Source organism: Lissotriton helveticus, chromosome 6, assembly GCF_964261635.1.
Source record: "Lissotriton helveticus chromosome 6, aLisHel1.1, whole genome shotgun sequence".
In the NCBI taxonomy this organism is placed as follows: Eukaryota; Metazoa; Chordata; class Amphibia; order Caudata; family Salamandridae; genus Lissotriton; species Lissotriton helveticus.
The window spans coordinates 2,067,662,738-2,067,680,119 of NC_136067.1; the positions used below are offsets into that span (position 1 = coordinate 2,067,662,738).

At 45.6% G+C, this 17,382-nt stretch overlaps 1 protein-coding gene across 2 annotated transcripts in view; it reads right to left on the reverse strand.

The window, feature by feature from the left end:
• Nucleotides 1-17,382, reverse strand: part of LOC144764008 (uncharacterized) — a 165,411-nt gene that overhangs the window by 18,038 nt on the left and 129,991 nt on the right. For both annotated transcript variants that reach the window (XM_078650137.1, XM_078650138.1), the window contains one exon: nt 4,057-4,206. In XM_078650137.1, coding sequence (XP_078506263.1) covers nt 4,057-4,206 — 150 coding nt within the window. The remainder of the gene's footprint in view (nt 1-4,056; nt 4,207-17,382) is intronic.

The window sequence follows — 17,382 nt, forward strand, 5'->3', positions numbered from 1 at the left end:
GTTCCCTGATTCCCTGTCAGTTGAGACCTGGGGCTGAACGGGTGAGTAACCTGCTCCTGGTGGAGTTTCAGTGAATTCTTATCTACTCATCTTCTTCTAATGTACTTACCTGGAATAAACCTTATAATCTACCAGTCGGACTTACTATGTGATCCTTATCCTTCACTATACTCACTAGACTACCCCATGTCTGGTTCAGTCCCTGATATGCATGCCCAAAAGTAGTTACTGATTTATATAGTTTTATATGGTGTACAAATTGTAACAGTGCAAATGTTTTATAATTGAAGTGTTTTCTAACGCACTCTGTAGCCGTGAGCGGTGTAGCTGATATAAGTATATATGTCTGTAGCAGTTACACACGGCAGCAGAGTGCTTTATGTTTTGCACACTGAAAGACCCTGAAAGCCCCTAGACGCTATAACGGGGATGTTTTAATGGGCCTCAATAAATTCAAGGAGGAATGTGTCTGCCAGTGGAACATCCTTGATAGTTTGACCTGGAAGTGTAGTGAGTGTCAATGCAGTTTCAACACCTCCTCACAGGCCCCGGTTCCCCAGACTACTCCCCCGGTTATAGCTGGGGAGGGAGTTCGTATTCGGGCGGCTCTTGTCAACTCTCGCTCTCTGGTTAAGCATGCCTTAGGTTAAGCACGCCTTAGAGGTCTATGAACTCCTTTCGGAGGACCAATATGATCTCTTGTTTTTGACTGAGACTTGGTTCAATGAATCCTCGCCCCCCATGGTTGAGTTGGCTATCCCCAGGGGGTTTAAAATTATGAGGGTAGATAGGAAGGTGGGCAGGGGTGGAGGCCTAGCAGTGGTGTATAGAGATTCCTGGACTCTGGTCCACGAAGTCTCCCTAGGAATTGAAGGGGGTGAATTTTTTTACTTTTCTATCTCCCTTACCCCTCACTTTACGCTTGGGGGACACTTGTCTATAGGCCCCCGGGCTCTTCTGGAGCGTTTTTGAAAGCCCTCGATGAGATCATTGTCCCTAGGGCTTTACGCTTCTCCAGCTTTCTATTACTGGGGGACTTTAACATACATTTCGACTGCCCGTCCGGGGCTGATACGATTGAACTGTCGGACTCCCTGAAAATGGCACAACTTACTCAATGAACTAACTCCCCCACACACATCGGGGGACATATCCTTGATTTGGTGTGCTCTAACTTTCCCCTGTCTGGTATCCATCCTCTTCAAATACCCTGGTCTGATCACTCCCTGATTCAGTTTTCCTGGTCTATTGCTAAACCCGTGCTTTTAACAAAGTCCCCTTTAAGCAAACCCTCTCAGAGGATTGATGCTTCCGTCTTCAGCAGGGTTCTGTCTAATTCCCGGCCTTCTGCCAATGTGACACTGGAGGGTGCTATAATGATTTTTACTAACTGGATTGACCAGGCGGTGGAGTCTGTTACTCCTCTCCTCCCCGATAAGCGTGTTAGAAATGCGCCGTCCAAACCCTGGTATTCCAGCAACCTTAGAGCATTAAAGCACTCCTGTAAAAAACTTGAACGTTGCTGGAGACTAAATTATTGTCCATTGGCGAAAGCTGTACTCAGAAAAGTCCAGAGGGAGTATTATGGAGCTATTAAGGAGGCTAATAGCCTTTTCTTTACTGAGCGCATCGCCAGCTCTAAAAACAACTCAAAGGAAATATTTTCCATTGTACAGAGCTTTCTCAATCCTATTGCAGAGCGGATCGATCTGCCTGTTTCGGCAGAATAGTGTGAGAAACTGTCTGACTTTTTATTGACAAAATCCAGGCTATACAGGATTCTCTAGGGTCAGACTGCATTGAGCAGACTGACGCCCACACCTCAAGTTCACCAGTTCCCCCTCTGCCTGCCCCCTCACTAACGGCTTTTCAGCCGATCACTCCGAAAGACTCTCTATCTATCCTTTCATCTCTCAAATCAGAATCTCCCTCCGATCCGTGTTTTGCTAGACTGCTTGCTGAGGTGGCTGAGGTAGTTATTCCGGAGGTGAATACTATCATAAACCTATCACTTCAGACCGGCATTGTTCCCAAGGTATGGAAGGAGGCTAAACTTATACCACTCTTGAAAAAGCTCTCCTTAGATCCTAACATTCCTGCCAGCTATCGCCCTATTTCTTTACTTCCGGCGGTGGCTAAGATATGTGAGAAAGCAGTTTTAAGGCAGCTATCCACTTTCGTTGAGTCATCAGGTGCCCTTCATCCTGCTCAATCCGGATTTAGAACCTCCTATAGCACCGAGACTGCTCTTGTGGAAATATCAGAAGCCATAAGGGAGTGTTTGGACGGGGGCGGCAGAGCGGCGCTGATTTTATTGGACCTCTCTGCCGCCTTCGATATGGTCCCTCACCAACTACTCCTTTCTAGGCTCTCCCACATTGGCGTGTCTGGGCAGGCCTGGAAGTGGCTTGAATCCTTCCTAGTAGATCTCACACAGCAGGTCTGGATACCCCCTTTCTCTTCCACCCCTCGTACAGTGGCTACCGGAGTCCCTCAGGGCTCCCTTCTGCGCCCCTTGCTTTTTAACGTTTACGTTACCCCCCTGATCTTCCTCGCGGAGGAGCTGGGTGCAAAAGTCATTGCATATGCGGATGACACTCAGCTCCTCTTTACCTGGAAGGAAGGTGAAACATCTCTTTCAGCTGCCCAGCGCTGCCTCGCAGCGGTCTTTGGTTGGCTGGCCTGGGCACAGCTGAAGTGTAATGAGGGTAAATCGAAGGCTCTCCTCTACGGCCCTTTCCCATCGTTCTTTAAAGAGACTTTGAGGCCCCCTGAGTATCCCCAGCCATTGTCATCTGGCAATCCTGCTAAAAATCTGGGGATTTGGTTTGAGGAGGATCTTCGATTCTCTACTCAAATAAAGCGACTGGCAGGGGTATGCTTTGGTATCCTAAAATCTCTTAAGAAGTTCTTCCCTTTGCTACCTCAATTTGCCAAGGAAATGGTCACTCGGGCATTGATCTTGTGCCGCATTGACTACGCCAATGGCTTATACGTTGGACTCCCGGGATAACAGCCAAAGAAATTGCAAGTAATTCAGAATGCGGCGGCCAGGGTTCAGCTGCAAATCCCTGGGCGCACAAGCATGAAGCAGCATTTACGCGACTTGCACTGGCTGCCTGTTGTCCACCGTATTTAGTTTAAGGCCCTTACGCTGGCTCATAGAGCCTTGCATGGTCTTGGCCCAGTTTACCTCCAATGGCGCTTTTCCTTCTACACGCCTCCTAGAAACCTCCGCTCTACCACTCTGTGCCTGACTACTGTTCCCCGCTTTCGCAGGGTTCGGTTAGGGGGTAGCTCCTTCTCCGTTAAGGCTACAGTGGCCTGGAATTCCCTTCCTCTGGAGTTGCGCAACATCCAAGACACTATGCTATTTAAGAATCAGCTGAAGACCTTCCTTTTTAACCAACCCATCTAAATATGCTGCTCGTTGTTATGGTTCACCTCCGTGCTGGGACACTCTTGAGTATCCGTGCGCGATATGAATGTATAATAACATAACATAACATAACACTTACTGACAATATATCAACACACCACATTTCAGCCTCTCTCCATAACCAATCACAAAGCTATGCCCACAAATCTCATCTGATAACTTCCACCCTGCAAGAGCATCATGCACATAATCTCGACACATTAAAAATACAAGAGCTGGCCCAAATACAAATGTTTTGTAAATAAGTCCTGGACTAACAAGGTCCCTCCCTCTGACGCTCACAGTCATTTCCCTTAACTCACACGTTCTTGCCCCTTCTACGGAGATCACAGCACACCTGGATCTGATATTCTAAAACATAAAGCCTCGGACATATGTGAATCCTGTAACTGAGAGGTATACATTTTAAAGAACTTTCTTTCTGCTTAAGGCTGTTGTATTCCTGGTTCCCCTGCAATGACAACGCTGATGTCCCACAGCAGTCACCTGCCTGGATAGGATGGCTTGGAACACACATGGTCCTGTGACAGTTATATGTAGTCTCTTACACTTGCTATCAGGATCTTCAAAGGTCCTGCTCTGTTGCCCCCTCCTCCTCTATTCTACCGGAAATGCACCTTTCAGCGCCTTGACGCACTTCCGCTGGCAGCCCATAGTGCAGCATTTCTCATCAGCGGCGCAGTTCCAGTCTTGGCCACAGGAGGGCGCATAGGCGGCAGGGCAGAGCGGTGATTTTGAAATATAAGATGGACAGACCCCTTCATGATCTGCAACAAAATAAACATTCAGTGACCTTGTTTTCATAGCGGTAATGCAGTAAACAATATTTGTGGAAAGAGAAATGCAACAAGTTCATGAGTTTGGCGGCCTCCAACTGAAAGCCCCGCCCCTTGCACTGCACTGTTTCCACGGTCATGGAGTCCCCAGGGCTTCACTCTGCTCCATGTACACACGGATTAATAATTACTCATGCACAAACACGAACGATTTTTATAAATCAATGCCAAACAAACAGATCTACTGTGCAGATGTGGTAGTCGTGGGCAATATACCTGCACTCTCTTTGACTCTTACCTACACTGCTTTTTGTTGTCAATACAAAACAAGCCTGACTGCAGCATATTCATAGATAATGCAGGAGAAAGAATCCTCAAGGGCTTTACATAACTAGTCCTAATCTGTGCCCATTGGAACAAGACGCTGAAGGCGCCAAGGTCATCGCATGCACTCGCCCAGCAATGATCTCTGTATTTGGGCTGGTGAGGGCTGGGAAAATCACTCTGAGGGCTGTAATCTGTATGTCTTTATGCTTGCATTACAATACCTATACTTCCATGCATTTACGTGACCTAGCATTTACTTTGCCCACATTAATAACTCTAAACTTTAGGATAATGCAGTTTACTATATTTTAAATATAATTTTAATATGTTAAATTTCATGACTGATAACACTTATCCTCATTCCGAATTGAAAAGAACGCCATTTTTCATATAATTCAAAATGATCAGTTTCCTTATTCTAATAAAACTCCTAAAGCTAAATTAAATGAAATTAAATGTAATTAAATTATTTTTTTTTATCACAAAGTAGTTTTCAACTCCACCTATATTTCATTCTATTTAAATAAATAGACAATTAGTAATGTGAAACCAATACAAAAAACCCTAACCCTATAATTTATTTAATGCAAATAATGTATCTCACATTACAAGCATTCAGGTTGTATTGAAATAATTCTTAATCTAACCCTAAATTATATTACATTTAAATAATTAAATCCTGCATTCTAGACGTCATGCTAACCCTAACTATTCAGTTAATTAAATTGTATCTTTAATGTTCTCTGACCGGAATGAGGGCACCGGCACACCCGAGGCATCTCTTTTCTGAAAGGTTCTTGGTAAAAGTGATCTAAGGTCTACTCAAGGGTGCGGCATTCCACCTGAGGGGCTGGAGGGACTAGGAAACTACGGGCCAGATGTAGATAAATTCAATTTAACGAGTCATTAATAGCAATTTTTACCGAATTGCTATTAAGGACTTGCTAAATTGAATGTATGTAGGAATAGCTCAAATATTAGCAATTCCTTCAAATTCCTTAATAACGACTCGCAAATTGAGATTCCTTCATAAGGAATACCTTCCCGTTCATTCCTATGGGCTAGGAGGCCCATAGGAATGAATGGGAAAATGTTCAGTTTTTGCCATTCAATATAAAAGAATCGCAAATAGCAGGAGCTATTTCAAGTGTGCCAGGATGTCAAAAGGAGTCAAGTCAAGTCAAGTCATAAAATTTGTATAGCGCACTACATACCCAGAGGGTTTCAAGGCGCTTAGGAAGGGGAGGAGGATTATTTGTCAAATATCCACGTTTTAAGCTGCTTTCTGAACGCTAGGTGATTCTGGGTGAGGCGAAGGTAAGCGGGGAGTGAGTTCCATGTTTTGGCAGCCAGGTAAGAAAAGGATCTGCCTCCCATGGTGGTCTTGTTGATGCGAGGTACAGTGGCGAAGGCTTGGCTGGAAGAGCGAAGTTGGCGGGAGGGGGTGTAGAAGGACATTCGAGAGTTGAGGCAATCTGGTCCGATGTCGTAGAGTGATTTGTGTGCGTGGGTAAGCAGTCGGAAAGTGATCCTCTTATTGACGGGTAGCCAGTGGAGGTCTTTAAGGTGACCAGAGATGTGTTCATTGCGTGGGATGTCTAATATGAGCCTGGCTGAGGCGTTTTGGATTCGTTGTAGTTTCTTCTGGAGTTTAGCGGTGGTACCTGCGTAGAGGGTGTTTCCGTAGTCCAGTCGGCTCGTGACTAGAGCGTGGGTGACTGTTTTCCTTGTTTCGGAGGGGATCCAGCGAAATGTTTTTCTGAGCATGCGAAGAATGTTGAAGCAGGAAGAGGATACGGCGCTGACTTGTCTGTTCATTGAGAGTGAAGAATCCAGGATGACGCCAAGGTTCCGTGCGTGGTCTGTCGGGATGGGTGCTTTTCCGAGGGCTTCCGGCCACCAGGAGTCGTCCCATGCAGAGGGGGATGTACCTAAGATGAGGACTTCTGTTTTGTCTGAGTTCAGTTTCAGACGGCTTTGTTTCATCCATTCGGCGACTTCTTTCATTCCTTCGTGTAGGTTAGTTTTGGCGGTGCTGGGGTCCTTGGTGAGAGAAAGGATCAGTTGAGTGTCATCCGCGTAAGAGATGATGTTGAGGTTGTGTTGGCGGGCGATGGCCGCGAGGGGGCTCATGTATACGTTGAAGAGGGTGGGACTGAGTGAGGATCCTTGAGGTACGCCGCAGATGATTTCAGAGGCCTCGGACTTGAATGGTGGGAGGCGGACTCTCTGGGTTCTTCCGGTGAGGAACGAGGTGATCCATTCCAGTGCTTTTCCTTGGATTCCGATGTTTCTGAGGCGTTGTAAAAGGGTGCTGTGGCAGACTGTGTCGAAGGCTGCAGAGAGGTCGAGGAGGATGAGGGCGACTGTGTCTCCATTGTCCAGTAGAGTTCGAATGTCGTCTGTTGCTGCGATGAGGGCGGTCTCAGTGCTGTGTTTGGCTCGGAAGCCAGATTGTGAGGGGTCTAGTGATTTGTTGGCTTCGAGGAAGGCGGCGAGCTGGTTGTTGACGGCTTTCTCGATTACTTTGGCCGGGAATGGAAGAAGCGAGATGGGGCGGTAGTTTTTGAGTTCGGTGGGGTCCGCTGTGGGTTTTTTCAGAAGGGCGGTGAGTTCAGCGTGTTTCCAGTCTTCTGGGAAGGTAGCGGAGTTGAAGGAGCAGTTGATGACGTCTCGGAGGTGCGGAGCTATGACGGAGTCTGCTTTGTTGAAGATGTGGTGAGGGCATGGGTCTGTGGGGGATCCAGAGTGGATGGAATTCATCAGGCGGATGGTGTCCTCAGTGGAGATTGGGTTCCAGGCGTTAAGGGTATTTACGGGGGGTAGATGGTCAGCAGATGGTAGGGTGGGTTGGCTTCCGGGTTGGTTGTCAAAGCTGTTGTGGATGTCAGCAATCTTGTTGTGGAAAAAAGAGGCTAGGGAGTCGCAGAGGGTTTGAGAGGGGGTGATGTCGTTGGAGTTGGCCGAGGGGTTGGAAAATTCCTTGACGATGTTGAAAAGTTCCTTGCTGTTGTGGGCGTTGTTGTCAAGTCGATCCTTGAATGCTGTTTTCTTGGCTTTTCGGATCAGTTGGTGGTGAGTACGGGTGGCGCTGTTGAAGGCGTCCTTGTTGCTGGTGGATGGGTCTTTTTTCCAGGCCTTTTCAAGGGAGCGGCACAGTTTCTTGGACTTCTTGAGATCATCGTTGAACCATGAGGCCTTCTTGTTGCCAAGTTTGTGTTGACGTTTTTTCAGTGGTGCTAAGGTGTCGGCGGTGTTGGATAACCAAAGGGTGAGGTTGGAGGCGGCTTCGTTGGCGTTAGAAGAGAGGGCTGGGGAGGTTCGAAGGAGCGATGTGGAGATCTGATCCGTGGTGATTTTGTTCCAGTTTCTTTGTAGAGTTGGTTGGAGGTGGATGATGGGTTTCGGCTTGTTGTAGGTGAAGTGAACGCAGCTGTGGTCAGTCCAGAGGAGATCCGTAGTGTGGCTGAAGGAGACATGGTTGCTGGAGGTGAAGATGGGGTCGAGTGTGTGACCTGCGATGTGGGTGAGGGAAGTGACTAGTTGTTTAAGTCCGAGGTTGGCGAGGTTGTCTAAGAGGGTGGCGGTGTTGCGGTCGTTGATCTTTTCAAGGTGGAAGTTGAGGTCTCCCAGAAGGATGTAGTCTTTGGAGGGGAGCGCGTGTGGGGTGATGAAGTCCGTGATGTCTTCACTGAATTTTGCGCGGGGTCCTGGAGGTCTGTAGAGGAGGGTGCCTCTAAGAGTTGTCTTGGGGTCGATGTGGATCTGGAAGTGAAGGTGTTCGGAGTTAGCGAGGTTGGCGTCGGAGCTGGTAGAGATGCGGATGGATTTCTTATGGACGATAGCGATTCCTCCTCCTGTATGGTCGGTGCGGTCCTTGCGTGTGATCTTATAGTCGTCAGGGATAGCGATGGCGATGTCAGGGGCGGAGGAAGCGTTCATCCATGTTTCCGTTAGGAAGGCGACGTCAGGAGAGATGGTGTCTAGTAGGTTCCAAAGGTCAATGGCGTGCCTGTGGACCGAGCGGGTGTTGAGAAGGATGCATTGTAGGTGGTTGGGGTCGGGAGTCAGTGGTGTGGTCGTAGCGGAGATGTTGTCGGTGCCGCGAAATTTGCAGGAGAAGCAGGAGAACGGTCCATGGGTGTGTCCAGGAGCGGCTTGGACGCAGTTGGGGGCGCGACCGGGATTAAGGGCTAGGAGGGTGGCAGCATCGTAGGTAGTGCGGGGGGGCTGGGCAGCGCGAGGACCAGGGGGTCTGGCTCTGGGCGCGGTCCAGGCGCGGACGGGCGTAGACGGGCTTACCTTTGGCGCACCTTCGGCGCGGGTTGGGCGCGGACGCTGCGCGTAAACGCTGCGCGCGGGAACTACTGTCATATATGGATAGTGGAGGGGGAGGGGCGAGGGCGTCTTAGCTGGGAGGCGGGGCGGGCTCAGGTCAGCACTGAGCACAACAACAACAGATCTAAAATGGAGGGGGGAATCGAGCAGGGCGCTGGGGGTATCGCGCAGTGAAGTCTATGTCAGAGCAACAATGGTGCGAGGTGCAGTTAAAATACTTAATTAGCTGTTCTACAATGAAATGAAAATGCACAGGTCGAAAAATGTCACAAACACACAATGCAGCGCACTTCGAGATATCAGACAATGCAGCGCACTACACGATACCGGCAAGCAGGCGAGTTCAAAGCAAAGCAGGCGAGTTCAATGTAAATAGTTTAGCCGTTCTAAGCCGGGTACAATCACGCAATGCAGCTAAACGATACCGCTTCAGGTGGAGAGGCAGGGGAGCGACCACTCAGGGCAGAAGCAAAGGGCAGGGGACACCCTGTTGCACCCCTGAAATGTGCATGTGTGCACATGTGGCGCACATACATGCCCTAAGGGCATGAATGTGTGCCACATGGCACTTTAAAAAAGCAAAAAGGTGATTTTTTACAGGACAATGCTAATTACCACCAACTTGAAGTTAGTGGTAGTTAGCGATTCCTTAAGACTAAAGTGCACTTTCTTTTGTGCTGCTTACATTGCATTTAAGTAATCACAATTACCAATTCCTTAAATGCAAGAGCAAAATAAGGAATCGCAATTTTGCGATTCCTTATTGTGCTAGTAGGTTTAAACTCACCTACATTGCCCTCAGCCAAATACCGGTCGCAAACGTTGAATTGCGAATTTCAGCGTTATATTTGGCCACCTACATCTGGCCCTCTGTGTACAATAAGGTTACCCTCCATGAGGGGCATAATTCAGAATAAACACATGTGGCCAATCCCCTGTGACCCCACAAACCGCGCTATTGATCATCTTAGAAGGTCCCTCTTGATTGGTCATCATCCTCTGTGGGCCCATCTGTAACTATGTCCAACTATGGTCCTCAAAAAATCCCTGCCCCTTTTATAGACCCCTTTTAGTGTTTATTGTTAACCTTTGTACTGTGTGAAATCCCTGATTAAGAATCAAAATAGGTGTACTTATTTTCCGATGGCTTTATTAAGGTTTTGCTGCAGAAATATGAGGCATATAAACTGTTTTGAAGACGCTCAACAAAACAATAATTGATACCAAACTTACATATAAATGACTTGTAATCACATACCAAGAAATATAAAATCTTCACCAAAGAGCAGCACTGTTATGATGTAGTTTCCTGTGGGGTTCTACCTTTTATGTACATGCACAGTGCATCTTTCAATATAATGGAATGTGACTATGTAGGACGCAAGCCTTATGACATGTTAGGGTGCAGAGGCGGGTTAGCGGCACAGTAAGAAGCTGCTGGTGTCTGGCTTGTCAGGCACAGGATTTCATCTGATGAATAAAAGTAAAGTCTTCCTTACAATGAAGCCTCCAGTCATGTTTGGATGAAGAACACAACAAACAACTTTGAGGGATGGTAGAGGAGAGCAATTCAACATACAAATCACCACTGACCCAACAGAGAATCTCAATGATCCTGTAAAGACACATAGGCATAACCTCTAAACCAGGAAGTGCAGGACCCAGATAAATTTCAATATCTAACAGAACTACAAATCGAGCTGGTACAGCGAGCACAATCCTAAAGGCGCATCTCACTTAACATCCAAAGAGCAGTTGAAGCATCTGAAGCAGAGAGCGACGCAGCTTTCAGGCCCTCTATATATGATGACACATCCTTCAAACAATACTCTGTCCTCCATCATCACATGTTGAAAAGTGGACATGGGCTTGGATTTTGTAAGAAAAGGATATGGATTGGATGGTGACCATTTCATGCTTTACAAAAGGTGTCGGAAGACATAGCACCCTACCTCCAGTGGAATATTGCAGCATGTATCATTTCCAATTTTGCAAAAAGTAGATTATATATAATGGTGTTGAACTGTACAATTGCAAGGGCCCTTTGTTTGGAGTGATCCACTCCGGTGAACCCCTGACAAACATTGCCCTGCTTTAATCATCGAGGTTAGCGTTTGGTGGCTCATGTTTCAGGTCAATGGCGGCATATACGGAAAGCTTAGACAACCACAAGTTATGTCAATCAATCAATCAATCAATCAATCAATAAACTTTATTCAAATTCAGCATATAAAACCATACAATTAACTAGATTCCAAAAGGGTCTATAATTATTCAAAGCCAGATGTACAAAGTTAAATACATTATCCCTCGGATAAAAAATGAGAACAATTAAAAGGATAGGTCCCAAGGTCTTGTCTAATGTTATATATTGTCATAGTAAAAGTAAACCCTGACCAATACTAACATTTAATCAAGGCAGGCCCTGGCCTTCACCTGCAGATTTCAGGGAACTAAGAACGAAAAGAATACATTCTTGATGCAACAATTGTAAGTAGATAGGAGCTGGGCGGGCCTGCTTAAAATTCAACCTCATAACATTTTCTAAATAATATGAAGTGTAGCAGATCCTGTGGAGACTCATCGTCGCAGCCACAGGGTGCTAACAGCTGTCCTCTTCAAGTTATGTCACTTTATTAGGCACTTGAAGGAGGCCTGTGCTAACTCGAGTTGACGGAGTGGAGAACAGGCAACTCTGAAAGAGATATTACATGAACGTTTACTGGGGGAATTTACTTACATATAAGTCCTGATGAAGTGCTTTGAAGGAACTGGAAAGCACAATCTACAGTACACTGGCAATTAGTATATGAATTTCAATTGATGCATTGATATCCAGTGACACAAGTAGAGGTTTATATATTTAAAAGACTAAGTACACAGTCTTGAAAAATTCCTCCTTGTGTTATGTTTATATGGTGCTTTTTGAAATTGCTGTGTCTCTATGTGTATGTAATTTTATGTTTGAGAAAGTTTTAGGGATTAATCAGGTCACATATATTTTTCCAAACTCCTGTGGCATTTGATTGTGTTTGTTTGTTGAAATGTTGTTATGATAAGATATGGGGCAAGTGCCTGCAAGTTTAGGGTCTACCTAGGGGAGATGTTTCATGTACATGGGCTTGTGTACCTTTCACGACAAATCCATTCCCAGTTAAGAAGAGTATTGTCTTCATCAAAGTCATCAGGGAAAAAGAGAAGAAGTCTACTCACACGTGTCACTTTTTTTCATCTTCAAGCCAATTTCAATACCACTTTGCGGTGACTCACCTCACCTAAGGTATGAGACCCATGTTGCAGACAGCACCCCCATCTCATCACTTGTTAATGAGCAGTCTGAATATTTTCCTCAGACAAATTGTGTAGCAGGCTTGGTGGTGGGCTAACCTCTCATCCATGAGAGTAAATCCATGTCTCCATGCATCTCTCTCATTCTCAAGTTTCTGCCAGCCTATCAGTATTCAACTGATCACTCTACTTTCATTATTCACCCTTTCTGGTTTCTCTTGCAAACAAGATATTCGCATTACCACACAGTTTTGGAAATGGTTTGCTTTATGTTGTAATACTTTATTCGAAAAAAATATTTTATAAAAGTACAAAAAATTCAACATATGAAATACATTACAACTTGACAATCCACAGATGATAAAACAAAATAAACTATTCCTACTGTACAAAAGAAATATCAATCATCGGTTAAGAATTTTGACCTGATAAACCAAGCATTTGCCACATATTTGGCCACCCCACAAACAATATACATTGAAGAGGCATTTGTTAAAATGACTCGCATAGCTATTCTATGGTCTCTCTCCCCAAGGTCCCTACAAACAGGTTTCAGCCATTTTGCTCTTGATTGTTTATAAGCAGCACATGCAAACAGGAAGTGGCCCAACGATTCATTCGGGCAGGGACAACTAGGGCATTTTAAATCTGTTCCTCAACGTCCCTTCCACCCTTCCTTGTATGAATTAAGGGGTAATGTGCCACATCTAAGTTTCAAAAATAGCGATCTGTCGCAGGGAGCCTGGATAAAGTCCAAGAATGGCTCTAATTTCCTAAGAGGCTTGTGGTCAAGGAAGGAGTTAGTAAGAGGACCCCAATTTGGATTCCTAAGTTCTTTAGCCACAATCCAATACCAATAAAGTTTTTTAACAACTAGTTTTGGTGGTGGCATTTGGGATATCCAGCTATCCTCCAAACCTATAGATATCACCAGTCTCTTTAGATTATTGAGCCATTTGATTTTATTAGCTACATTCAAAGTGATCAGTTCATCCAGAACCAAAGCATAGTAAAAAAGTTCAGGGGTCCTTCTAAGCCGAACCCAAAATAACAAGGGGCGAATTTGGATCAGGTCAGAAATTGTTCTTTTACCCAAATCTAAAATTAATGGTTTCAGGGGGGTTGAGACAGGCAGTGAAACTATATTTCTAATGAACTTGTTTTACGCCACTACCGGTTTGCTTTATTTGAAGTTGCTTTTTGCAGGGACATAAATACCTCATTTTGGCTAGTTTTTTTCCCCCGTGCCATTGATGGAGCAAGGATTCGCACGTAAAGCGACTTGCTTGTATTCATGAACCTCGAATAACGTTAACTAACTAATCAATATGTTTGTCTTATTAATTTACCCTTTTTCCGACATTATTGGGCATCCGAATGAAGCTTGCTTATGTGTTTTCGAATCCTAATACGCTTGCAGATAAAATGACTGCTGCTACGTGGGAATTTCTACTGCGCATGCTTCGATCATACCCATGTGACGTGACGCATCTGCGCACTAGAGCTAAGATGGCTGCTTTGTGTTCTCACATGCGAGAAGCTTGCATTGCTGCTTTTGCTAAGCTGTTCGTTCTGCTTAACACTAATGCTATAGTTTATTATACAGTAATGGGAATAGTGTAGAGATTCATGGTATACAGTATATTCATTTATTCAGTGTTCTAAAACTGTTTCTTTTCCATTTTATGGTACATTACGAAACTTGGCCTATTATCCTCTGCTGCACTCCATCTTGCTTGTAACTGCGTCTGCGCGAGATCTGTGAGTCTCCACAGCAGTGACCTTTGAAATCCAGCCAAGGAGCTGACTGACTGAGAAGATGCTCCTGGGAACTTCACCTAATGAACTCTGGACACATACAATGTTGTACTGAATAGAACATCTATTGTTTTGCGAGTGGAAGACTTCATGGGAGCCTGAATTTGATAAGCGTGAATCTTAATTTGAATAGTAGACGGCAAAATTCTAAAATATTAGGGGGTGTGATGACCTGTCCTCTTTCTTGTTACACTTGCAACATTGGGGGGTGGTACACTGACCTGGAAAATAGTATAATTAGCATAGGTTTAGCTAGAGAAATTGTCCGAATTGTCCGAATAGCTGACCTGTCACTGACCCAACGCACTCAATAGCTGATCGAGAACAGAGGTGCTGCGGAGCACTCTGTCAGAAGACTCGCTGACCCAATCGGGGTTCTGACTGATAGCTGCAGAGAGGGAGTAGCGCAGGCGTTGCAACTGAACTGCGGGTGCTGGTCTCAACTTTCTGAGGTCCTGTTCTGATCCTAATCTGGTCTACCCTGTCCTGGTTTCCCTACTGCACCTGCTGGCCTACTAGCAACTGCATTCCTTGGGGTTTCTTCTGTCCTTTTAACTGACCCGTGGCCAGGGTTGGTCTTCACACCGTGCTAGGTAAATATAAATCTCTGTGGGAAACAAATAGTTTATTTTGCGTCCCCTTTTTCTTACCCTCCCTGAATCTTGCTAGAGTCATAATTGCATATGTTCCTTTTTCTCTCCCCCACCTGTGAGACATTATTAAATCGTGATTCCTGTTAATTTAGCATCTATCTCTCTCCTAACCAATGCCATCGCCTCCACTCATACCTTTTCTCTGACACCCTCACAATACACCCTATCCCCGCTCACTAACAACAATCTCAATCTCAATCCTTCAACCTTCTTCCCCACTATCATGACTACAAACATCAACAACACTCCCCCGCTCACTAACAAACCCTCCACCAATTCCACACCTGACCAACCTTCCTCAATCATTCAAATCCATAATGCCATCACGCCACACTATCCTCAACTGGATACCTGCCTAACAACCCCAGAACTTATAACTCCCACGAACTTACCTTCCGCTCCCTGCCTACCCCCAGCCGCTAAGCCTCCTCCTCCTCAATCTACTTCCACCATGCACCCCACTTATCAATCTACTATCCCTGTTCTCCTAGGTACTAGCAGACCCCCCCTCCCTACGAAATCCCCTAGACCTCCTCAACATCTGAAACATATCCCCACTCACCAATCTGCTATCCCTGTTCTCCTAGGTACCAGCAGACCCCCCCTCCTTACTAAGTGCCCTAGACCTCATCAGCATCTGAGACCTATCCCCCCTGCCCCTCAACACAACAACCTGACCCTCTCCCCTACATTGCATATTGACCAACTGCCGATCCGCCTCCCAACACGCCACTGCGATCGCAGAAACGATCCTCAGCGAAAACATCAACATAGCATTCCTAACCGAAACCTGGCTCACCGCCCACTCCACTCCGATCCTCAACTTGCTCATTCCCCCAGGTTACTCAATCATCAGGAAAGATAGAATCAAACAAACGGGAGGAGGACTTGCACTAATTTTCAAAACTGAACTTAACATCACGCTTGTCGAATCTCAAGACCCTACATCCTTTCAAATACCTTTGCGCAGATCTCTTTACTCACGTCTCCCCCACCACTCGGCTGCATACCATCTACCACCCCCCTGGAAATTGTACCTCTTTTACTGAAGAGATGTCCGACCTAATTATCCAATCCTCTCTCTCACACTCTAAGAATATCTTCCTTGGTGACTACAATGTCCACTGGAACTAAATTGATGACCCTGCTATCATCACCTTTAAGAATACCATGGAAATCACCAACATGACCCAACTCTGCCATTCCCCCACTCACAATAAAGGTTCCACCCTAGATGCTATTATAACTAGCATTGATCTTGCCTCCCTCTCTAGCATAATACCCATCGACTGGTCTGACCATTACCTTGTCCTCTTTGACGTGAAGAGACCCATGAATAACTCCGCGCCCATCAACACCCTACCCAAAAAACCCACACGCAACCTTCACCTAATCCCTCTTGCTGACCTAGAATCCACAATCAAAACCTGCCCCCCTCTCTCTGACAACACCAATGACCTAACCAACCATTATAATAACTCTATTCTCCAAGCCCTTGACGAAATTGCCCCAATTAAACTGAAACAACAAAAAAATAACCCTCCCAAATCCTGGTTCAACTTCGAACTTAATAATGAAAGACGATCCCTAAGACAATCTGAACGTGTTTGGCGAAATCAGCCCACCGATGACAATCTTACCCTCCTCAGAATTGCCAGAGTCCAATACAAAAAACACATCTACAATAAAAAAGCCACCTTTCTCCGGTCACAACTTGACCAATCTAAAAACAGACCTAGAGAACTCTTTAGCATTGTTAAAAAACAAACCTCCACTGGCCCTCCTAAAATATCAGCCTCTATTGACAAATGTGAAGAAATTGCCAGCTTTTTTAGCAACAAAGTCAACAAGATAGAACTATCCTTCTCCTCCCTCCCCCCCTCTCTCCAACCCTCCCATACTCAACACTCCCTCCCCAACACCCCTTTATCTCTTTCGTCAACTCTTCCCACTCTCCCCGACCCATCTCTTACCCTTCCTGCTCTTGCGCATTCAGACCTCTCTCCTAATCGACTCATAACTAAAAATAATGCCTCCTGGAGTGAATTCAGTCCAGTTTCTGTGTCATTGATCATTAGCATCATGACTAAACTCAAACCTTCCTCCCATTCTAAAGATCCTCTTCCCGCCCATTTGGTCCAAGATCTCAAAACTACCATTGCTCCTTTCTGGACCAATATTATCAACTCCTCCCTTGCCACTGGCTGCGTCCCAGCCTCCCTTCAGCTTGGTCAAGTCTCTCCCATCTTGAAAAACACCTCTGCCGACCCTAATGACCTTAGCAACCTACGCCCTATCTCTAACCTTCCTTTCCTCTCTAAAGCCCTAGAAAAATGTGTCCTATCACAACTTGAGAACCATATCCTAGACTTCAATCTCCTTGATGTTTTTCAATCAGGATTCAGAAAAGGTTGCAGTACTGAAACTGCTATGTTAAATATCACAGATGACATTCATTGCTCCCTAGACAATGGTGAATCCTCACTACTGATCCTCCTTGACCTCTCTGCGGCATTTGATACTGTCTATCATCCCACCCTTCTAAACACCCTCAAAGATCGATTTGGTGTGGAAGGCACTGTTCACAAATGGTTCTGCTCATTCCTTCAAAATAGATCACAACAAATCAAGCTTAGCCACTTCCTTTCTAATCCTCAACCTGTCTCACTCGGGGTCCCTCAAGGATCCATCCTCTCCCCAACCCTTTTCAACCTTTTCATGGAACCACTCACCCTCAATCTCA